Genomic DNA, 24,880 nt, shown 5'->3' on the forward strand with positions numbered 1-24,880 from the left:
TCCGACAGAATTTCGCCGTTTTGCCTCTCCCTCACCCCTCCTCTCCCTCTTTTTTTTTTGGATTTTTAGTGAGGCAAATGAGGGGGTGGAGGGCAGCCAACCCCTTATATATAGGGCCGGCGGAGGCGGTCGCGCCGCTGCCGGGCGACCGGTCCTCTAGGGGCCTCAGCGTAAATTCTCAACGAAATTTTTTGCAGGAAAGCCCCTGCCGCCCCGCAGCGGGGCGACCAGGTCCCGGCCGCCCGGCAGCGGTATATTTTTGTAAATTTCGAAAATAAAAATATATTTTTTAAAAAAACGAAAATAAAAAATAAAAAAAATAAAAATCCGCCTCCAATCCACAGATCCACACTCGCTGCTCCGTCTCCTCACGAACGCGCGACCCAAAACCCCTCCCCCCATCCATCTCCTCTTCTGGTGGCGACCGCCATGGCCGCCGGGCGGGCCTTCCTCGGCGCCCCCTGCTCCTCCCTCGCCACTGGTGCCCGCCGCCTCGCCTTTGCTTCGCCTCCGCCCCGGGCGCTCGCCCCTGCGCTCCGCCGCCGCGTACCCTGCCGCTGCGTGGCCTCCGTCTCCTCGACCCCCGACGCGGCCTCCGCTTCGGAGCCCTACGTGCTCACCACGCCACTCTACTACGTCAATGCCCCACCGCACATGGGAAGCGCCTACACCACCATCGCCGCCGACGCCATCGCCCGGTTCCAGGCAAGCCTTTTCGTCTTACAACTGCAATCGCTGTGTTTTCGATCAGTTAGGTGTCGGGTAAAATGGCAGCAACCCCGCGCATCCGCGGCCCGAGGGTTCCATGAGTTCCACTGCAGCACTAATTTTTTGCAAGCATTTTGAGATAAAGTAATGTCTTACAAACATGGGTACAAACAATTAACAGTTGTGGTCTGGAAGTGATGCACCGATTGGAGAGAGGGATTCTATATTTTCCATGTACTCTTATGAGTTCATTGTTATTGCTTCATACTACGTCAGTTTCTAGTTGTGCTCTCAATGAAGTTTGTTAGGCTTACAATGTTACTGTAGCGGCAACAGAACATCATGGTTTGCTGAATTTTACACGTGTACTCTTTTTTTTTACTTGAATGATTGGGTATCTAAGTTTGACTATTTGAGCTATTGGGAATGGAATGCTTTGACTTCAGTTGCACTTTTAGGTAAAGGTTCACTTTCTTTAGAAGGAAGCCTATGAACATTTTACACCAAGTTTGCTGGAATTACGAGTTCGTATCATTTGTCCAAACAGCTTAAGCTAACACGTGACTTTAGTTGTTTAACTCTCACTACATAACAGTCCATTGATTATGCTTCTGTGGTTGCAGAGGTTGCTAGAGAAGAAGGTTATATTTATTACTGGAACAGATGAACATGGTGAGAAAATCGCCACTTCAGCGGAGGCTAGTGGTAGAAACCCAAAGGAGCATTGTGATGCTATTTCAAGTTCATATAAGATGCTCTGGGCTGATGTACGTCCATAATTCCAGGTTCCAGATTACAGTGCTGTTGACCACAGCGTAAATCATGAGCTTACTTAAGTCCTCCAAATTTATTTCACATTTCTTGCAGTTAGACATAGAATACGACAAGTTTATCCGCACAACTGATCATAAGCATGAGGGTGTTGTCAATGAATTCTATTCTAGAGTATTAAGCAGTGGTGACATATATAGAGCTGATTACGAAGGACTTTATTGTGTTAACTGTGAGGAGTACAAGGTAAGCTTCTGTCTCAAGTTTCAGCTTTCTTATATAGTACTAAGCCATTTTCAATCAAATAAGGTAGTACCAACATCATATATACTAATCGATGGTCGATGCAGATATATTTGATTATTTGCTGTGACAAGTTACCTACTAAGTGGGCTTGCTGTCCAATATTCTTTTCTGGTTTTACATGGATAAATATCTTAGCTATTTGTTCATTTTTATGGGGGGGCTGATGTCTATGTCAATGACCATGCCTAATATGTCTTGAGTGCAAGTTGGATTAGCTTTTTGGCCCTTTAAAAACTTACACGCAAAATCAACAATGTTAAAGTGCAAGGTTTTTGCTATGCTAATGAAGATAGGGGTGTGAACTATATTATTGTGTGATGTATTTTAGCTTCATAATTGTTTACATTATGCCATGCACTGATGCACACCTAAGTGGATTGACCTTATTTTCATTACTAGTACTTGTAGTAATGCTTGGTTTCAACTGGATGCAGGATGAAAAAGAGCTGGCCGAAAACAAAATCTGCCCTGTGCATTTGAAGCCTTGTGTAGCAAGAAAAGAAGACAACTATTTCTTTGCCTTGTCAAAATACCAGCATAAGTTGGAAGAGCTGCTGGCAAGAAATCCTGATTTTGTAAGGCCATCACATCGTTTGAATGAGGTGAGATTTTATTTCTACTTGTTATATGCTTTGCAATTGAGACATTGATGGCAAACAATGGATTGCAAAACTTGCAATGGCAAATAAGGAATTGAAGCCTATATCTAAACCAACAAATGTTCAAGTCTCATGTTTTTGAGCGAAATATTCAATATTTCATTTCCAGTTGCAACATAACATGGGTGGCTGGGTTGCCTTGTTACATATCAGTCTTGCTGTTTGGATATGCTTATTTTTATTGTTTAAGAATATACATGTTCTTCAGTCTGTCTCATGAAGACACAGCTTGTAGGTCCAAGGCTGGATTAAAAGTGGATTAAGAGACTTTTCTATTTCCCGTGCATCTGTAGACTGGGGTATTCCGGTTCCAAATGACACCAAGCAGACAATATATGTGTGGTTTGATGCTCTATTAGGGTACGTTTCTCGCTTCACACCTGCTCATTTGCATGTGACTATGAATGGATACTTGCATATCGTATATGTATTCTTGTGCCATTAATTCATGTTTCCTGTTACTATCACACAAGTTTAGAAGATGTTCAACTTCTACATATTGCACTTGGCAGATTATTAGAGTACTTGCCTTCTGTTTTGAAGCTTTAAGTGTCCGATGATAACATGATGACCATGTTTATGTTTTTGGGATGCTTTGCATTCTTAGAATTTGTTATTTCTAGAAGGGTTACTGCTTGTTGTGGCCCCTTGTACTCCCTCCATTCACTTCTGATAGCTATATTTCAAAAACTCAAATGTTCATAAATGATAGCTATATTTGCTATTGGCATGGGTTGTGGCAATAAATAGCAATAGTAACTAGGAGTTCCCAGTTAAAACATTGGAGGACCAACAAAAAAAATCTGTGTTGCATTTATTAGATTGATAAGCACACTTGGTGCCCTTGGTCATTGTGCCATATGGAAATATATCAATCAAAATTGAATGGAGGGAGTAAGTGATAACATTTTTAGTATTCTATGCACTGTTCATGCATGTTGTGTTTTGTTTCACTGCGCTACAGCTAATAAACGTTTCTTAACAAGCGGCATGTGTGTTAAATTTCATAGTAGACATAATAATCTATTCTTATATCAGATTGAGCATAATTTAGCCCATGCATGCAATAGGAGAGCAGGGAGCTTCTGGATTTTATTCTACTCTGCTATTTTGGTCGAAGACTTGAATCTTGAACTGAGCATGAAGATTGTATCTCTTTTAGAATTCTTGTTCTCAAATCCAACAACTCAAGTACATAGTTTAATGCGGTTCAGCCTACCCTTTGTTTTCATTTTGTTTGACTATTCCATATGTTCGTCTCTATAGGTATATTTCAGCATTACTAGATGATGGTGAGCAGGGAAGTTTGCAGCAAGCTATTGATCGTGGTTGGCCTGCTTCCCTGCACTTGATAGGGAAGGTTTGTTCCAAGCATATTTTTTATAGCATTTTGAAGCATTCATGTTCCTTTACTGTTGGCTTCTCTTCTCATTCACAATTAATACATATATTTGGTTGCTTGTATTTTTTTTTATGGTAAGGAACTCTTATAAATGTATTTGAAATTAAACTTGGATAGTACCAGATTACCAGTTGGGTTTAACTTATATTTCAAAGGAAAAAACACTATATTTAAATTAAGAAATCAGCATGAACTCTTTTCTGTTCTATAGATGAACCAACTAACATCACATGCTGCACATAGCTTTTTGTATATGGAAAAATTGTTCACCCACCCGATCTTCCGATTTTTAAAATATAACCCATTTTAACCTCTACTTGGGGCTTGGACTATAAAACTCTGATGTGGTATGGTAGCTGAGTACTTTTATGGCATAAAATCTTGAAAAGATCATTGACATATTGGCAAATTCGATAAAACTGTTGAGAAGTGGTAAGGTCCCAGTTGAAACAGCTTTGTGAGAAGTAGCTCTTATTTTTTGAAACTGACAATACCGGCACTTAGCTTCACATAGAACAATAGTAGTACTCTACGTTTTTAACCTAATTAATCACTGTTGGTCCATAGAAAAAATGCAAGCATAGGGTGGGGGCATGGCCCTCTCTTGTCTCTACTATCCTGGCTCCTGCATCGAATAGAACCTTTGTTCTTGTATATGTTAAATCTACTAGCCTTTTATCTGTCGTCTGCTTCCTGTAAACTTGCCTTTATTTGTGCTGGAGAACTTGTATGTTAAACATTTGTAGTTTGTTTATATTTATGATTTATCTACTTCTTAGAATATTTTCTTATTCCCCATCCATTGCAAAATGCAAATTAAGAGTGCTAACATATTTTCCTATAGCTGGTCAGTAATGTCGGGCATTGATACTGATGTTCATTTTACAAGCAAGAATATTGGAGGAGATTTCTGATTATTTTTTTTTAAAAAAATGCCCATAGATTATGGTTTGTGATGAGGTTGTGTTTGTGTACATGTACCTCAGGACATATTGCGGTTTCATGCAGTTTACTGGCCAGCCATGTTAATGTCAGCAGGGATAAGTGTTCCTGATGCAGTTTTTGGTCATGGCTTCTTGACAAAGGTGATCTTACTTATTTTGAAGTTCCTGTTTCCATTTCTACAGCCCTGACAACAATATTACCATGTGCCATAAGTAAATAATAAAGTGTAAATGAGTAATCATGTTATGTATAAAGGAAAAAATATCATGAGTTCATGACAATTTGAGGATGGCATATTTCTTTAAACTTTATTGCCATTATACTTACATTTCCCCATCTGAACTTTTGGATGTCCGTTGATGAATGATATTGTTTTGTTGTATAGTTTTGTAATGTTCTATTTATCCACTGCTTACCTCTTTAGCTTTTCCTGTTTTGTAACTTTGGCTGTGTTAGTAGCATGAATTGATTGGATATATTTGCTCACATTTCAATATTTTGTGTATCCTGGATTAATCTTCAGATATTTGCACTCCATTCAATAGCATCTCTACCTTACAACACATTATGTTTTACTGTCTGAATCTTATTACTTTTATGCCGTCCAAGAAGATATTGTTCAGGGTATCTCACTACATAGCGTTTTCCCAACATTGGCTGGTATCTCAAATGTAGTTATGTAGGTATGCAATGCAGCTCATAGAAAAAAGGGTATGTGACAGTTCATGTTTTAAAATTGTAGGATGGTATGAAGATGGGGAAGTCATTAGGCAACACACTTGAACCAAAAGATCTGGTAGAAAGATTTGGCGCTGATGCTGTTAGATACTTCTTCTTGCGGGAAGTAGAATTTGGCAATGATGGGGACTATTCAGAAGAACGCTTTATCAATATAGTCAATGCTCACCTTGCTAACACAATTGGTATTCTACTCAAATATATTTGTTTCTGTAACATGTATATACGCTTTATGTGTGCTAAAACTTATTATGCCTTTTGCCTTCTCTCTTCACACAGTGTTCCTTTTAACTATGTATCTTTTTGTGTTAATAATAATGATACCATTTTACTCATTTGAATAGGAAACCTCCTTAATCGCACACTTGGGCTTCTAAAAAAGAACTGTAAATCCACACTAGCGTTTGACTCAATTGCTGCAGCAGATGGAGTACCACTCAGAGAAAATGTAGAAAACCTGGTAAGTACGTCTGTAACAGGAGTGGAGGATTTAATGATAAACCATAAGTTTTGAAACAGGCTGTACAAAGACTTAGCAAATTTGAATAGAAATTTGCATTTTCTGATTGAATTGATTCCATATTTATACATCACTAAAGCTAAAACTTTTAATAGTAGTGAGTTGCTCTCTGGTCTACAATATCCATATGCTTGGAGTCTACTCCCATATTTTGTTTGGTATGCACCAAGATTACATGTGGTGAGAATGGCCTTTTTTGTATTGTCAGTATGTGTTGTCAATCATGTTTTTTACAATCTGTTGTTCGGACCCACGATATATCTGGATGTTTCAAACCACTGTCTGCTATTATCTGCCTAATAAATACCACATATTTGTATGTCATGTTGTGCATTTGTTAATATCACAGTGAAAATTATTTCTACAGGTGTACAAGGCAAAGCATCACTATGAAAATATTTTTCTGTCATCAGCGTGTGAATCTGTTTTAGAGATTGGTAACCTTGGAAACCTGTACATCGATGAGCAAGCACCATGGTCCTGTTTCAAGAAAGGGGGTGAGAGTGCTGAAAAAGCTGCAAAGGTAAACAATTGAAACTATTGTTTACTCTCATCAATTTTTCATGTATTTTTAGATGTCATTTGCCAAATATTAATTACTGAAAGTTCAAATATGAATATGAAATATCAAAAGTCAAATCGCATCTTCCTTTGGATCTTCCAAATTCGCTTGTTGTTATACAATTGACATCATCCTAAGCCCTGATTTCACTATGCCTGATGTTATGTTATGTTACAACATCAGTAATAAATCTTATTTGCGCTTAAAATTTCTTAAATGTATTTTTAACGATCTAGATAATGCTATTTGATATGAGACATGGAGCTAAGCATTAACTATCTACATTGTTTGTTCTATTGTTGTTAAATATTTGGATGAATTAATATATTTTTGTTATTTCAGCTATTCTTTGGCAAGTTATGCTACACATATTTATGAAATTACACTTATCTACACAGAATTTGTCGGGTACCACAATTAGGGACACCCTAATTGGGGTACTAAGATCGCTTTAAAAAAACACAAACACCTGTTAAGGCAACTGGGCCCACGAAGGCCCACGGCCTGCTTCCCATCCGGAAGAAAGGAAAGGACTCAAAGAAGCCCAGCGTGCGGCCCATTCACATTTCCTTCGAACCCGCGGAACAATCTCCGCATCGTTCGAGGGTCCCTCTCGGGTCCGCCGGGCAATCTCCGCCTCGCTCGAGGGTAGCGGATATACCCTCGAGCGGGTAACTCATTCTCTGCCTCGCTCAAGGGTCCCTCAATCACGCAACGCACCTCCGCCTCGCTCGAGGGTAGCGGATCTACCCTCGAGCGGTGTCTCATCTCCGCCTCGCTCGAGGCCACCCCTCGGCGCAAGGGACAAACAACCCCGCCGCCCAACCGCTCGCCGTACGAAGGCATTAAAAGCCAGCCACTCCACCACGGCTCAAAGGACGGGTGGCGTCAGGCCGCCACTCCCACAGTAGATATGACCGGGGTCCCATCCGCTGACTCTGGTCACCACTCCGCCATCCCGGACGCTGTAGCAGCGCCTTGGGAACTGCGACACGGGACAAGACAGGCTCGGCACTGCTCCCGCCGACCTCCCGGACTCGCCTCCCACTGAGGAAGGGGTCCGGCGATGCCACGTGTCCTTCTGGAAGGGGCGCTCATCACACACGGTCGGAGTCCCGTACCTCCCCCCTCCTCTCAGAGGTCCGGGACCTCCACGTGTCCCCCGGGCCTTCTGGTATGCACGCCTGCACTCCGACCAGGGGGTCCGGGGCCATCCCGCGCCATTACTACCGCTGGGACTCTGTAGGACGGCCGCCGCCATCTCCACGGGACCAAGGACGGAGCCCAGGATGACGGCGACGTGCGCCGCCTTCCCACAGTACACTTCCTACAGTGTTCGACCACTGTACCCGCGATTCAGGGGAAAACGACGACTTCCATGCCCCACTCATGTACGCCGCCCCTCCTTGTTACTATAAAAGGAGGAGGCGGGCTGATTTATCTGGGGGGACTCTGGTCTGGACTCTAGTCTGTTTGGACTCTCTGGCTTCTCTCCTCAAGAGGACGCACAAAGGCTACTGAGCACTCATCTCCACCGACTCCACTCCTAGCAGAGACTTGGGAGCTCCCCTCCTCTCTCGCCTCGCTTGTATCCCCTACTACAAGCACTCCGGGTGCAAGATAATACAGTGCTCTCGCACGCCCCCTTTGCTGGACGTACGGCCCCGAGGCCGGAACCAGGATAAACCGTGCGTTACTGTGATTGCCCCTTGCATCATCATCTGGGACGAGGAAACACGCAGCATTTACTAGTTGGGGTCCAGGCCCCCGGGTCGGGACACCGACAGTTGGCGCGCCAGGTAGGGGGGCCGCGTGACATTTTTATCTCTTTTTTCCCATTTGATCTCCAGGAATGGCGAGCGGATCCAACCCATACCCTGTGGGTGTTTCGGATCCGTTCCCAGCGGGACGCGTGGTCTCGTTCGGGAGTCTCGAGTTCAGGGCAACCGGCAACGGTTACATCATGCAGCTCCTCTTCTCCGAACGCAACCTCATCGCCCCGACTTCGCCAGCCCGGCGCAACAGGCGCTCGGGTCAGCGTTCACGACAAGCACGCGCATACCGGCGTCGTGCGGCATGCCACAGCTCCCCCACGTGGGTCGAGGCTGGCGTGTCGCAACTCAGCATCACGGCCAATGGGGCAACCGTTTCATCATCGCGTGCCTCGGCGTCATCTGCGCCAGCGCCATCGCCTGCGGCAGCACTAGTGCCTCCCAGGGGGGACTCGACTTCGGCGTCGCCCTTCCCCTTCGGGATGCGCAACGCTGCCGCCCGCGCCTCGTCAACCGTCGCTGACTTCATCGAGCATGAGGATCTGCCGGGTCATCATCTTCGGTCGACTCGCAGCCTCATCGCGTCATCCCCTGACGAATCCTACCCCGAGACGGCGAGCTCGATCGCCGACGACGTCGACTTCTTCATGAACAACTTCACGGCCGAGGAGGCCGAGGACTACTCCGGGGTCCGCGACCCCGACGCCCTCCGCGAGTTCCAGCTGGCGGCGGCCTACAGCCTCACCTGCTCCGAGGACCCCAGCGAGGAGGATTTCGATCCTTCCAGGGAATGCTTCATGGTGGACCTCGCGGACGAGCAAGACGACAATGCTCCAGCCAACGACAAGGGCGGCGGGGCGGACGTACGGGCAAAGCAACCGGCGGTCCCGCCTGCAGCCCCTTCCTCGTCAAGTTCAGCGGCGCGACAAGCTCAACTGGCGCAGCTCAACGAGCTTCAAGCCAAGCTCGACGAGTAGCGTCGACAAACCCAGGAGCTACGCGCCGCACTCGAGCAGCAGCGTACCGTGCCTGGTGCACACGCCCAGGCTGCGGGACGTGTTGCCCGCGAGCGCATCCTGGCCGACGACAACGTCGACAAATCCCCGGAACTGAAGACGGCGGGCGAGAAGCTCGTCGCTGCGGCTTACCTTCTCCAAGCTATGCCCGAGCCATCGACACCCTCGGGCCGCAACCTGCGCCGCGAGGCACAGGAGCTCATCGAGCAAGCTGCCGTGCAGCAGGCCGAGAGTTCTGCGTCTCGCATGCGCTCGAAGGCCCCGGAGCAGTGTGATGGGACTGCGCACCAGGACCGTGAGGTTTCTGTGCACACACCCCCAGCGGGGAGGGGCAAGGCAGCCGTAGTGCCCGTTGCGAGGGCACCCTCGGTGCACGAGCGCATCGGGAGAGTTCCCGTAAGGGAGCGAATCCGCGACACTCGCGGACACGCCGGCGACGGCGACGCCCGCAACGTCATCGACGGCAGGAGGTACACCCCTCGACGGGGTGGACGCTTCGACCCCGAGCACGACAGGGGTGAGTCACCGGAGCCCCCGGGGACCCGGGTGTTCAGCCGGGAGATTCGAACCGCGCCTTTTCCCCCGCGCTTCCGACAACCCAACACCCTCGTCAAATACTCGGGCGAGACTGATCCTGCAGTCTGGCTTAACGACTACCGCCTAGCATGCCAGCTAGGCGGCGCGACGGAGGATGCGGCTATCATCCGCAACCTTCCTCTCCATCTTGCTGACGCCACACGAACGTGGCTCGAGCACCTGCCTGCGGGCCAGATCCACGACTGGGCCGACTTGGTCCACATCTTCGTGGGCAATTTCCAGGGCACGTACGTGCGCCCTGGGAACTCCTGGGACCTCAAAGGGTGTCGTCAGAAGCCCCACGAATCCCTGCGTGACTACGTGCGGCGCTTCTCCAAGCAGTGCACCGAGCTCCCCAGCGTCACCCACGTCGAGGTCATTAACGCTTTCCTCGAGGGTACGACGTGCAGGAATCTGGTGCATGAGCTCGCGAGAAGCCGACCCGTTAATACCAATGAGTTGTTCGACGCTGCCACCAACTTCGCCGCCGGCGAGGAGGCTGTTGGTGCCATCTTCGACGACAAGTCGAGCAAGCGCAAGGACGATGCGCCCGCGGAGGGCGGCAGCGTCAAGCCCAACACCCCCGCCAAGATATTGAAGCGGGGGAGGAAGGGAAAGAAGCCGGTCCCACCAAACCAGCGTGAGTCGGGGCGAGCGGAGGACTCCGAGGAGGCCTTCGCTGCCGCCCCAGACCGCAAAGGTCCTCGAGGCCCCCCTCGAGGTGGCGGTGGCCAGTTCGACGACATGCTTAAGAAACCGTGCCCTTATCACAAGGGGCCGGTCAACCATACCCTCGAGCAGTGCGAAATGCTCAAGAAGTACTATAACCGCGTCGCACATCGCGACGAAGACAAGAAGAAGGATGCGGGCGACAAAGGTGGAGATGACGAGTTCCCCCCAGTGGAGAACGCCTTCTTCATCTTTGGAGGAACAACGACGAATATGACTTCTTGGCAGCGCAAGCGTGAGCGCCGCGAAGTCTTTTCCGTTACCAAAGCCACGCCATCCTACCTCGACTGGTCGAAGGATACCATCGCCTTTGGCCGCGAGGACCACCCCGACTACGTCCCGCATCCGGGACGGTATCCGCTCGTTGTCGATCCCATCATCGGCAACACTCGCTTCTCCAAGGTGCTGATGGACGGAGGCAGTAGCCTCAACATCATGTACGCCCCTACCTTGGAGCTCATGGGGATCGGACTGGACAAGCTTCGCCCCAGCAAGTCGCCATTCCATGGCGTTGCGCCGGGGAAGCGAGTCCAACCCCTCGGCCAGATCGATCTGCCTGTATGCTTCGGCACAGCAGCCAACTTCCGCAAGGCGGTTCTCACTTTCGAGGTGGTGGGATTTCGAGGGTCCTATCATGCCATCCTTGGTCGTCCTTACTACGCCAAGTTTATGGCTGTCCCCAAATACACCTACCTCAAGCTCAAAATGCCGGGTCCGAAGGGCGTCATCACCATCAGCTCTTCGTTCGAGCACGCCTACGAGTGCGACGTCGAGTGCGTTGAGCGTGCGGAGGCTCAAGCGGAGGACGAGGCCCTCGCAGCCACCATCGACAAAATGGCGAGCGAGGCCTTAGACTCCACGCACCGACATGCCGGGAGCTTCGAGCCCGCCGAGGGCATCAAGAAAGTACCCCTCGACCCAAGCCACTCCGACGACAAGGCGTTGCAGATCAGCGCCACCCTCGACGACAAATAGGAAGTGGTGCTCGTCGATTTCCTCTGCGCCAACGCAGATATCTTTGCGTGGAGCCCCTCGGACATGCCTGGCATACCGAGGGAGGTCGCCGAGCACTCTCTTGATGTCCGACCCAACTCCAAGCCGGTGAAGCAGCGCCTAAGACGCTTCGACGAGCTCAAGCGCCGGGCGATCGGCGAGGAGTTGCAGAAACTTCTGGCGGCCGGATTCATCAAAGAGGTATTCCATCCCGAGTGGCTAGCTAATCCAGTATTAGTGAAGAAAAATAGTGGAAACTGGAGGATGTGTGTGGACTACACTAGTCTAAATAAGACATGTCCGAAGGTTCCCTTTCCCTTGCCACGAATTGATCAGATTGTAGATACTACTGCGGGATGTGAGCTCTTATCCTTTCTTGATGCTTACTCTGGTTACCACCAAATCAAGATGAAAGAGTCCGACCAGCTCGCGACTTCTTTTATCACACTTTTTGGCATGTACTGCTACGTTACGATGCCCTTTGGCCTCAGAAACGTCGGAGCTACCTATCAACGGTGTATGCTCCACGTTTTCGGAGATCATCTCGGGCGGAGCGTAGAGGCATATGTCGATGACATCGTTGTAAAATCCAGGAAGGCGGACGACCTGGTTGCCGATCTCAGGATCGCATTAGATTGCCTACGGGCCAAAGGGGTAAAACTTAACCCCGAGAAGTGCGTATTCGGGGTGCCTCGAGGCATGCTCTTGGGTTTCATTGTCTCCCAGCGGGGCATCGAACACAACCCGGACAAAGTCTCGGCCATCACTCGGATGGGACCGATCCGAGATTTAAAGGGGGTACAGAGGGTCATGGGATGCCTAGCGTCCCTTAGCCGTTTCATCTCGCGTCTCGGCGAGAAAGGCTTACCCCTGTATCGACCCTTGAGGAAAACCGAGCACTTCACGTGGACCCCCGAAGCTCAAGAAGCCCTCGAAAGGCTGAAGGCATCGCTCACTCATGCTCCCATTCTTACGCCACCTACGGACGGCGAGCCCCTCTATCTGTACGTAGCTGCGACGACCCAAGTGGTCAGCGCGGTGATCGTGGTTGAAAGACAAGAGGAGGGTCAGGCTCTGCCCGTCCAGCGGCCGGTGTACTATATCAGCGAGGTGTTGTCCGAAACCAAGACACGCTATTCGCAGATTCAGAAGCTGCTCTACGCAATAGTACTAGCTCGACGCAAGTTGCGCCACTACTTCGAGGCTCACCCCGTCACCGTTGTCTCGTCTTTCCCCTTGGGAGAGATAGCCCGCAACCGGGAAGCCGAGGGTAGAATTGCCAAATGGTCTGTGGAGCTGATGGGAGAGACCCTCGCCTACGCCCCCCGCAGAGCGATCAAGTCCCAAATCTTGGCCGACTTCGTGGCTGAGTGGACGAACACTCAGCTACCCCCATCACAAATCCAGGGCGAATGCTGGATTATGTACTTCGACGGGTCGGTGATGAAAACTGGCGCCGGTGCCGGCCTCCTATTCATCTCACCCCTCGGAGAACACATACGGTACGTGATCCGCTTGCATTTCCCTGCTTCGAACAATATGGCGGAGTATGAGGCCCTCCTCGGTGGCCTCCGCATCGCCATCGAGCTCGGCGTCAAACGCCTCGACGCGCGCGGTGACTCTCAGCTTGTCGTCGACCAAGTAATGAAAGAGTCCAGCTGTCACGACCCGAAGATGGAGGCATACTGCAACGCGGTGCGCCGCCTCGAAGACAAATTCGACGGTCTCGAGCTCAATCATGTCCCGCGCAAGTACAACGAGGATGCTGACGAACTGGCCAAGATAGCCTCGGGGCGGACCACTGTCCCCCCGAATATCTTTGCCCGCGACATCGCCAAGCCCTCCGCCGAATTCAAGGACCCGCCGGAGCCGGGCCCCTCGTCCACCGGGTCCCCCGGCGGGAACCCCCCGGCGGACGGGGTCGAGCCCATGGACATTGACTTTGGGACCACCTCCGCGGACGAGGCCGAAGCAATGGAAGTCGACGAGGCCCCCACCTCGCGAGACTGGCGCGTCCAGTACCTTGACTGGATGATTCGAGGGATCTTACCCTCGAACCGTGCTCAGGCACGGCGCCTCGCCAGGAGGGCCAAGTCCTTCGCTCTAATCGACAATGAGCTACACAAGCGCAGTCCCTCGGGCGTCTTGCAGCGATGCATCCCCCTCCCCGAGGGCAAGGAGCTGATCCGCGACATCCACGCTGGCATCTGCGGCCATCACGCCGCGCCACGTACCCTCATGGGCAACGCGTTTCGGCAAGGATTTTACTGGCCCACCGCGGTCGCCGACGCCACCGATGTCGTGCGGACCTGCGAGGGTTGCCAGTTCTATGCTCGAAAAACACATCTTCCGGCCCATGCTCTGCAGACCATCCCCATCACGTGGCCGTTCGCCGTGTGGGGGCTGGACCTCGTCGGTCCGCTGAAGAAGGCGCCCGGGGGCTTCACCCACTTGCTGGTGGCGGTCGACAAGTTCTCCAATTGGATCGAGGCTCGACCCATCGGCAGGATCAAATCCGAGCAAGCAGTCCAATTCTTCACCGACATCGTCTTCAGGTTCGGGGTCCCGAACTCGATCATCACCGACAACGGCACCCAGTTCACAGGCAAGAAGTTCTTGGCGTTCTGTGACAGTTTCCACATACGTGTGGACTGGTCGGCTGTGGCACACCCACAGACGAACGGGCAAGTGGAGCGTGCCAACGGCACGATCCTCCAAGGACTAAAGCCAAGAATCTTCAACAAGCTGAACAAGTTTGGCCGGAGGTGGCTCACGGAGCTACCCTCGGTCATCTGGAGCCTGAGGACGACCCCGAGCAGAGCCACGGGCTTTTCTCCGTTCTTCCTGGTCTATGGTGCCGAGGCTATCCTCCCCACTGACTTGGAGTACGGATCGCCGAGGCTCAAGACATATCAAGAGCAACGAAACCAGCGAGCTCGCGAAGACTCGCTGGACCAAGTGGACGAGGCTCGAGACATGGCGCTCCTCCACTCTGCGCGCTACCAGCAGTCCTTGCGAAGGTATCAAGCGCAGAGGGTCCGGCGCCGAGACCTCAACGAAGGGGACTTGGTGCTAAGGCTTCGACAAGACAACAGGGGCCGCCACAAGCTCTCACCTCCATGGGAAGGACCGTACATAATCGCCAAGGTGCTCAAGCCCGGCACGTACAAGCTGGCCAACGAAAAAGGCGAAGTCCTCACCAACGCTTGGAATATACAACAGCTACGTCGCTTTTATCCTTAGCATTTCAAGCTATTTGTATATTGTTCGTACTCGCATTTTCAATTTCCCGAAATAATAAGGAAGTACGCTTTACTTATTGCTTTTTGGGAACATTCCCGACCCTCGAGGGCTCGGGCGCGCACGAACATCGAGGTACGCTCGGCCTTACCCTCGGCAAAGCCGAGCCTCCCTCGGGGGCTACTACGGGGGGAACCCCTAACGTCCCCAAAAAGTCGCCAATGTTTTTTCGAAATATTTCCGTCTCGACCCTAAGCTTCTCGTATCCTTGGAAAAAACGGACGCGAGGCGTAAGCAACTACGGTACGGGGCTGGCCGAGTCGTGGGGCCGCCTATGCCTCCGGGATACGGCACCCCCTCACCACCCTACGCCTACGTTGCTTATGAACGCGAACTTCCTCGCAGATGTTTATCTAAGTCGCATACGAAGAACACGGAAGTAAAGTAAAGAAACACAGGCTCGAACACACGAGGCCTCGACAGGCCACACATTTAAATTATGAAATAAAATTTCATATATTCATAGGATACGATTACAAAGAACGACTGTGATAAACACTAATTTATTTACAATGGGCTTTGAGGCCCAACTTTCCTACAGGCTACCATCCCCCCCTGCGGGTCTTCAGGGGCGTCGAATTCAGCGATGGGAGGGATGTCTGCCTCGAGCTTCTCGGCGAGGACGGTGGCGAATTCCTCCGCGGCTGCGTCAGCTTCATCCATGATGACCGACGCGGCGTCCGCATCCGCATCATCGGGAACGACGTACCCCGACGACACCCTCTGGAGATCCATGAGGTAATGCGTCAAGGCCACGGCGAGAGCCCGCAGGACACCGAGGCGGAAGGTACTCTTGGCGTGTTCGGCAATCCGGCCGCCTAGCGTGCGCAGGCGGCTGATCACCGAACTGCCCGAGACGGCGCCCTCCCCCTCGAGCTCTTGACACACGCTCACGGCGGTCTGCTCCAGCTCAGCAAACTCCATCTGTGCCGCCGTGAGCGCGGTGTGGACCGCTTCCTTCGCCGCGGTCTCATCCGCCACCTTTTGCCTCAGCTCTGAGCAAAGGAAATCAACATTAGCCACGAAAGAAAGCAAAACGACGGAAAATCGAAGGTACTCACCCGCCATGTTCTGGAGGGCCACCTCCCTCTCTTCGAGGGCTACACCCTGTTCCTCGAGGGTCCCGGCGAGCGCAACCACGGCCACCTCTTTGTGGAGGAGCTCGGCTTTCTGCTGCTCAAGAGTGGCGCCGAGGCGTTGCAGCTCGGTGCTCTGCGCTTCAGCCTCCCGAGCTCTTTCCTCGAGCGTCGTCCGAAGGTGCTGCAGCTCGGCAGCTTGCGCCTCGGCCTCCCGGGCCTTCTGCTCCGCTGTCACCCTCTGGGCGTTCCGCTCATCGGTGACTCGCGCCAGTTCCTCCTCCAGCGCCCGCTGACGCGCCCCCAGATCGGCCATTTTTGTATTGGCGTCGATGTTTTTGAGCACCAGCTCGGCGTTGTGTTGCCCGAGCTGGCTCATCTGGGAGTACAGCCGGTTCATCTCGACGCTCTTTTGGCGCGAGATTTCCCTCAGCTGCTGCAAAGGGGGAGGGCGTGGGTGAGGACGCGTAAAAGCTAAAACCGAATCCGAGCAATTTTCGGGGGGAAATATTTACCTGGCTGACCTGGTAATCCGCGTTCTGATGAAGCTGATAAGCGCGGTCGAGGGCCTGCAAGATCTCGCGCTCAACGCCCATCTGCTTGTTCCACGCCTCCTCCTCCTCCTGCTCCTTGCGAAGGAACTCTGAGGGGACACCGGACTGGACGATAACACCGAGGTGGATCCCCTCCGACGCCCCCGCCTCGAGCACGCCCGCGCTGGCCGACGCGAACTCGGCAATATGTGCGGCGGCGCTCGCCGCAGCAGCGGGGTCGATATCCATCGAGTCCCCGTACTCCTCGCTGCTGTCTGGCAGCTCCACCACCGCCGTTGCGCCCCCCTGCGCCGTGGGCACGGGCACTATCGCGGCGGTACCCTCGTCTCGGGCCTCGGTGGGCTCCGAGATGGGGGCTCCTACCGCTGGCGCCTCTTGCGCCATTTCTTCTGCGAGACCCTCGCCCTCGGCTCTCGGAGGCTCGAAGACGGGGGTCTCCTCCGCAGTTTGGCCGGCAGGGTGCTCCTGCGCGCCCCCGCCAGTTTCTCCTCCTATGTCCGGCCGGGCGGCGATATCTGCGTCGCCCTGACCGGCCTCAACATCAATGACCGCTTGGGCGGCGCCACCGGCACCGCCCTGGCCGGTCTCCTCGGCGTCGGCCGCTTGAGCAGCCGCCTCGGCGCCACGGTGGCCGGCGTCACTCTGACCGGCGTCACCCTCCTTCTCCCGGGCTTGCTGCGCCGCCTGGGCCCCTCGGGCCACTGCCTCCCGTAGCCTAGCGGCCGCCGCCTCGAGATCCAAGGCGGGCGGGTGCTGCGGCGCCGTGTGCGGAGTGCTACGAGCCCCGGTCTTGAGAGCCTTGGCCGGGGCAAGCCGCACTGCGTCCTTGGGAACGGCCCCGGGGCTGGAAATCAAGAGACGCGAGTTGAGCAGGATCGAGAAACCCACAAGATACGCAACAAAAAACGAAATCCAAAATACTTACCCAGATCGAGCACTCATGCTCCGCTTCCTCGTGGCGCTCCTTCGAGCCCGAGCCATCGAGCCGTCCCTCGAAGACTACCCCGACGGCGCCCCCCTCGTGTCGGCCCGGCGGCTCGAGGCTGCCAGCACGGACGACTCTTCTCCCGCCGCAGCCTCGGTGCCACGGATCCGCACCTGGGGCGCGGGCGTCTCCTCGGCGGCCGCCGACGGGGATGACTCCCGCGCCGCAGCCTCGAGGGAGGGGTTCGCCAATGACCCCTCTGCGGCCCTCGGCTCCTCTGGCGCCACGGTCGTTCCCTCTTCATCATCCCACAGGTAGAACGGTGGGGGGCTCGCGCCCTCCCCGTCCCCCCTCGGAGCGTGGTCCTCGGCGTCCGAGGCCTCCTCCTCGTCCTCCTCCGAGGACTCAGGTGTGGCGGGCTGCGGCTTCCCCTCCGCCCGAGCGAGCTGGCGCGCCTTGTCATGCGCCGCCTTCCTTTTCCTCTTCCTCTCGGCCTTTGCCTCGGCCGCATCCTTCCGCCTCTTCATCTTCTCCGCGTGGAGGCGATTGATCAGGCGCTGTTCTGGGACCGGGGGCCTCGAGGTGCCGCATCTCAAACCCTGTACAACACACCCGAGATGGGGTCAGGAAAGGGGAACTACACGATGCACTACGAGTTCGAAGCCTAAACTCACCAGGGAAATATACCCCGGCTCGGGGCGCATCTTGATCCTCCAAAGATCCGCGGGATCTTGGGGAAACTCCGCCACCGCATACTTCGCCCTCCGGGCGGCGTTGGTGTGGGAGAGAAGCTTGCTCGACGTCCTCGAGCCCTCGACCTTGCTCCCGGGGATGAGCCGGTAAATCGGCAGGGCCCTCTCCACAAGTGGGATCACCCTCTGCCGGTGAAAGTTCGCGATGACGTCCGCCGCTGTCATTCCCTTCCTCGCCAAACGCGCCAGCGCATCGGTGAGGCCCTCGAGCCTGGCTTGCTGAGCTGGGGGCGACACCCCCCAGTCCCACTTCGCCGGACGCTCCCGAAGAACCTTGTTAGTAAACGCCGGGAGCGCGCCGCTGAAGTTTCGAAGGTAGAACCACCCTCGGCTCCACCCGGAGTTGTTTGTCGTCATCTTGCTTGTGATGTAAAGGTTCCGCCGGTTCGGGCGGACATGGAGCGTCAAGCCACCGGCGCGCGCGAACCGCCTTGGCTGGTTCCGCGCATTCTCGACGAAGAGCTCGCCGCGGAACAGGTGGATCCAGAGATCCCAGTGGACGTCGATGCCGAGGTACCCCTCGCAGACGGCGACGAAGACCGCCGCCTGCGAGATGGAGTTGGGGCTGAAATTGTGCAGCTCCACTCCGTAGTACTCGCACAGCGCCCTCATAAACTTGCTGGCGGGGACGCCGAAGCCCCGTTCGTGGAGGCGCACGAAGCTCACGACGTAGCCCTGCGGGGGCTTCGGCTCAGACTCGTCCGGGTGCGGGGAAATCCACGCCGGCGCCCCCGTGTCGGAGTTCCGCGGCAGCAGCCGTTCGGCGACCAGCTGCTCCAGCACCGCGACGGTGGCGGAGGACTTCCCCCATGGCAAGGGCTCCTGAATGTCCGACATCTCCGAGAGTCGAGGGGGGATGGAAAAAGGAAGACTCCGAAATGGCTAAGTCTCTCTCTCCCTCTTTCTCCTTTCCCCTTCTCGCTCTTGGCTACGGGTTCGGAAAGCAACGGAGGCGGAGAAGGAGAAGGCGAAGGCGAAGGCGAAGGCGAAGCGGGACGGAGGCAAATGGCCAGGTGAACCCAAAACATCCCTTTCTTCTCCGTATTTATTTACCACGGGGGGCGCACCCACAGCCACGGCCCAAATCTACCGCATTCAATACGGTAGATTTTGCTATCACTGACGGGTGGGCCCCACGACCGCGAAGTTTCCCACGCGCGCACGCGGCGATAAATGTGGCACGGTAACCGGCGGGCGCGACGCGACTGTTGTGTTATCCCATCCGTCAGCCGCCGCCCACGCCGCTCTGTCTGCCCGAGGCGGACGCCTGAAAAGGCGCGCCCACGCTGTGCCGCCCAAATCGGGCCACATCGCCCGCTACCGGCGGAAGACCCGCGCGCGCGTGGCTCGCGGCTCTGCGACGTTTTCAGACCATGACGGAATATTCCTTCATAGGGTCTCTTTACCCTCGAAGGAATCGCATTTCGAGGCCTAACTGATTAGGGGGTCGAAGCCTGGCCCTTCAGGGGGTTCGACAGGCGCCCCAGATCACCAGAGTCAGGGACTGCAGGGATGTGCCGTACAAGCTACCCTCGAACGCGGAGTTCGAGACATCATACGCAGTGTTCAAGGCCAGTCGAGGGTGCCTAGAAGGGGGATCCCATCGAGGGAGAGCATCGAGCCCTCGAACCCTACCGAATGGGTTCGAGCCCCGCCTAGCGAACCCTCGCGAGCGCTTTATGAGACGTGTCTATGGACCACAAGCCGACCCCTATCGAACGGGGCACGGACGTCCGCTTGAACAACCCGCTAATAGCTCACTGAAGCAGCCATAGCTCGCGGCTCGGGCATGGGTAGCATGGTGCGCTTCACCCCTCCTCCCTGCGGAAGGGCGACGAGGGTCGTAATTGAAGTCGAGGGTTTCCCCTGAACGCCTTCACACGGGCCTAGGCTCGGGGGCTCCTCGCACACCACGGTTCAAAACCACACCCTCGAATAAATCAACAACCGTCACTTATGAAGCTCCACGCGTAAACCGAACCCACCGCTATTAGCGTGCGTCCCCCTAACGGCTAAAGCTGAACGACGGATCGCCGTACCAGCACTAAGAGTGCCGAGGCCGGCTGAAAAAGTGCCGATGCCGGCTGAAAAAGACGCTGGACGGCCATCCCAGTAGAGCTACCCAGCGGGACAACGTTTATAGCCCTTGGACGAGCACAAACTCTCCTCCAAGGCCTCAGGGGCTACACCCGCGGGTGCGCTGACGCGCCCCCGCGAAGGTGACTTCACACATATTCGAGGGTCGTGACTCTCTATACACCCCTATACCCTCGGTAATCCTCCCCGCAGAGGAGGAAGGGGACTTTATTGCTCAAATGCAAGTAAAGATTACAAAGGGTCACCGGCGCGAAGCCATCGAAAGATACAAACACATTGCCACCTACGTGGCAATTTTCCCTGCCTTGGGGAGGAGCGAGCGACGAAGAAAGGCACCGGGCCCCTAGCTGACGCAACAGTGAGGCTGCTAGGGATGCGAGGACCAGCCCCCATACCACACGGGTCCAGCGGGATGCTTTCCTCGCAAGCCTTCTTCTAGCGTCTCCTCCACCGAAGACAATGCGGGGGGTCGAGCTGGCGGACAGCGCCCTCCGCACCGTCTCCCCGAGAGCAACTTTGTCGCCTGGGGGGACGATGCAAAGAACAACCGCCCAACCTGGCACGAACGCCATGGTCAGGCGTCTCCATCCCCCTTGAGGCTAGGGGACATCGCAGAAGCAGGATCCCACGGGCCCAATGCTCTTCTGCTGATCCCACTGAACCTAAGGGATGGAGCGCACGCCCACTCCGGTCTTCCCCAACTGCTCGCAAGCATTCCTCTAGCGCCAAAAGCCTAAAAAAGCCAGGCCACCCCATCTGGGGGCCGGTCACAAAAAGGCAAAAGAAACATTACAAGAGTTGGGCAACGCTGGAAGAAAGAGCTGGGAGGATGGAGAAGAAAGGGAACCTCACGATCCCTATTTATAGCTGCGCCGGGCACAAAGCTTCAAGCTTGGCGAAGAGCGGAGGCTTGTGTTACCCGTGACGGCGCGGCAATCCACCAATAAAGGATGCCCTCGAACAGCGCGCCGCAAGGCGACCAGGAACGCGGGGGCCAAGGCTCTACGAGCGGGACAGCGTGATGAAAGCGCCAGCTGCCAAGCAGCGGGCGCCGCCGTCGCCCTGGCCCCCCCTCAGCACGCGGACACATTTCGTCCTTCAAACAAACAAACAAAAGGGCACGCGCCTCGAGCGCTCTGCACGCAGGCGCGCTACCCCGTCTGACGAGTTGTCACATCCGCCGGGCCGGCGCCCAGGCGCGCCTGGCGGGGGCACGGCAGTCTCCGATCACGTCAAGGGAGAAGAGCCGAAATACTCTTTGGTCGAATCCCTTGACTCGACCAAAGCCTCGGGGGCTACTGTCGGGTACCACAATTAGGGACACCCTAATTGGGGTACTAAGATCGCTTTAAAAAACACAAACACCTGTTAAGACAACTGGGCCCACGAAGGCCCACGGCCTGCTTCCCATCCGGAAGAAAGGAAATGACTCAAAGAAGCCCAGCGTGCGGCCCATTCACATTTCCCTCGAACCCGCGGAACAATCTCCGCCTCGTTCGAGGGTCCCTCTTGGGTCCGCCGGGCAATCTCCGCCTCGCTCGAGGGTAGCGGATATACCCTCGAGCGGGTAACTCATTCTCTGCCTCGCTCAAGGGTCCCTCAATCACGCAACGCACCTCCGTCTCGCTCGAGGGTAGCGGATCTACCCTCGAGCGGTGTCTCATCTCCGCCTCGCTCGAGGCCACCCCTCGGCGCAAGGGACAAACAACCCCGCTGCCCAACCGCTCGCCGTACGAAGGCATTAAAAGCCAGCCACTCCACCACGGCTCAAAGGACGGGCGGCGTCAGACCGCCACTCCCACAGTAGATATGACCGGGGTCCCATCCGCTGACTCTGGTCACCACTCCGCCATCCCGGACGCTGTAGCAGCGCCTTGAGAACTGCGACACGGGACAAGACAGGCTCGGCACTGCTCCCGCCGACCTCCCGGACTCGCCTCCCACTGAGGAAGGGGTCCGGCGATGTCACGTGTCCTTCTGGAAGGGGCGCTCATCACACACGGTCGGAGTCCCGGACCTCCCCCCTCCTCTCAGAGGTCCGGGACCTCCACGTGTCCCTCGGGCCTTCTGGTATGCACGCCTGCACTCCGACCAGGGGGTCCGGGGCCATCCCGCGCCATTACTACCGCTGGGACTCTGCAGGACGGCCGCCGCCATCTCCACGGGACCAAGGACGGAGCCCAGGATGACGGCGACGTGCGCCGCCTTCCCACAGTACACTTCCTACAGTGTTCGACCACTATACCCGCGATTCAGGGGAAAACGACGACTTCCATGCCCCACTCATGTACGCCGCCCCTCCTTGTTACTATAAAAGGAGGAGGCGGGCTGATTTATCTGGGGGGACTCTGGTCTGGACTCTAGTCTGTTTGGACTCTCTGGCTTCTCTCCTCAAGAGGACGCACAAAGGCTACTGAGCACTCATCTCCACCAACTCCACTCCTAGCAGAGACTTGGGAGCTCCCCTCCCTCTCTCGCCTCGCTTGTATCCCCTACTACAAGCACTCCGGGTGCAAGATAATACAGTGCCCTCGCACGCCCCCTTTGCTGGACGTACGGCCCCGAGGCCGGAACCAGGATAAACCGTGCGTTACTGTGATTGCCCCTTGCATCATCATCTGGGACGAGGAAACACGCAGCATTTACTAGTTGGGATCCAGGCCCCCAGGTCGGGACACCGACAGAATTGATGTCTGAGAGTTGAGTGGCATTATAGATATGACCTGTTCTCTTAATTCTGGCTCCTTTTATCTACAGGATATTGTAATTATTTTAGAGACGATGAGAATAATTGCAATTGCGCTATCACCTATCGCCCCAAGCCTTTCGCTGAGGATTTATACGCAGCTTGGTTTTACGGAAGACCAATTCAGGGTATTGAGATGGGTATGTTCTATTAGAGATATGCTCTCTGATTTAATTTTCGTTTCTTTGCAAGTAATTTATTTTCATCCTCTGAAATATAGTTTGACATCCTCAGAAAATGCAAGAGGTCAAAAATGTTTAGGTTTGATGTGCCTCAATATTTGTCCTAAGCATGTAATTTTTGTCAATTTTGTCCTTAGGAGGATACAAAATGGGGAGGCTTAAAAGCAGGCCAGGTCATGATGGAGCCAAAGCCGGTTTTTGCGAGGATTGAAACTGAGACGACAGAGGAAGCTCAAGCAAGTTCAAAGGCTGCAAAAGGTGGGAAGAAGAAATCACCCAGTAAAGGTCTTGTAGAAGCATAAATCACCAGCATTTCCTTGCAAAAAAAAACTGTCACATATTTTATGTGTAGATAACAGATCACCAGCAATTCTAAAGCTGTCTCAAGAAGTCATGGAATTTTTTTGAGAGAACTGACTAGCAGTTTTGTTATCCCAAGGGTTTCAATTTAATGTAGTACAATGTTTTTTCCTTTTTTGAACGAGAGTCTTGCCGGATTATATGGTATCGCCTAAGTAACTCTGTAACCTTCACCTCATGACGTTTCTTGCACAGGTTAGGCCCTGTTTAGATGCGAAAACTTTTAGGTGTAAAATACTGTAGCACTTTCGTTTGTATTTGGTAATTATTATTTCGTCATGGGTTAATTAGGCTCAAAAGGTTCGTCTCGCAAATTATAGACAAATTGTGTAATTTATTATTTCGTTTAGCTATATTTAATACTTCATGCATGTGTTGAAACATTTGATGTGACGGGAAATCTTGTAAAATTTTGGAATTTTGAAGGCAACCAAACAAGGCCTTAGTTTCCTTGTGTTTGATTTCAGTTTCTGGCTTGCTGCTGGTATCTTTTGGACCTTATTTTTTCGGTTATAATTGGACGAATACCCGGTATACACTTTGGCTGGAACTAGCGTGTTACAGTATTGTTATGAAATTATGTGGTAGTGGATGATCGATTGGACGTATGGAACTGGCGACTTTCTTGTTCTTTACCTGCGGCGCCCCCCCCCCCCCCCCCCCCCCCCGGGACACACACACGCAACTTTTTTTTTTGTAAATTTTGTCTTGGGTCCCAGAGAAGAGGGTGGGAGAGGGGAGAAGCTGAAACGAAGAAGATGATCTAGCGACTGACCTGCTGCTGTAGGCGATTAGCCTGTCGAAACAAAAAACCATTCGCCACTTGCCTGCTCGCGCCTTCTGATAGAGAAACGGAAGCCGTCGTTAATGGCAGAAAACCATGCGTGATGGGCCGAGGATACAGCCCCATGGCTGCGCCAGGGGACCGGAGCCAGGCCAATTCGGCCACTGGGCGCGGCGCCAGGCCGCAGGGTTGGTCAGTTTCGGGCTCCTTTCTTTATTCGCTCTCTTGACCACTCGAATTTACTGTACGCCGCAAGCGACGACCGGGGCGCACCTGCTTTTGAGGCAGCCGAAAGGCCGCTGCACGTTGTCTGCACTCTGCAGCCCATAGCTGCCTCGCTGCCTCGGCATGCAGAAAGATGGGCTCCTCCCCCCACAGCTTTTGGACACGCCCACCTAGAGTGTGCC

At 53.6% G+C, this 24,880-nt stretch overlaps 1 protein-coding gene across 1 annotated transcript; it reads left to right on the plus strand.

The window, feature by feature from the left end:
• Window positions 1-345: 345 nt before the first annotated feature.
• Window positions 346-23,976, plus strand: LOC120646910 (methionine--tRNA ligase, chloroplastic/mitochondrial-like). Its single transcript, XM_039923443.1, has 12 exons — window positions 346-705; window positions 1,332-1,475; window positions 1,576-1,725; window positions 2,220-2,387; window positions 2,680-2,804; window positions 3,711-3,804; window positions 4,833-4,931; window positions 5,534-5,714; window positions 5,874-5,989; window positions 6,417-6,572; window positions 23,159-23,287; window positions 23,467-23,976. The coding sequence occupies exons 1-12, from the start codon at window positions 430-432 to the stop codon at window positions 23,629-23,631; spliced, it is 1,803 nt and encodes a 600-aa protein (XP_039779377.1). The 5' UTR covers window positions 346-429; the 3' UTR covers window positions 23,632-23,976.
• The last annotated feature ends 904 nt before the right edge of the window (window positions 23,977-24,880 follow it).

Source organism: Panicum virgatum, chromosome 9K, assembly GCF_016808335.1.
Source record: "Panicum virgatum strain AP13 chromosome 9K, P.virgatum_v5, whole genome shotgun sequence".
In the NCBI taxonomy this organism is placed as follows: domain Eukaryota; kingdom Viridiplantae; phylum Streptophyta; class Magnoliopsida; order Poales; family Poaceae; genus Panicum; species Panicum virgatum.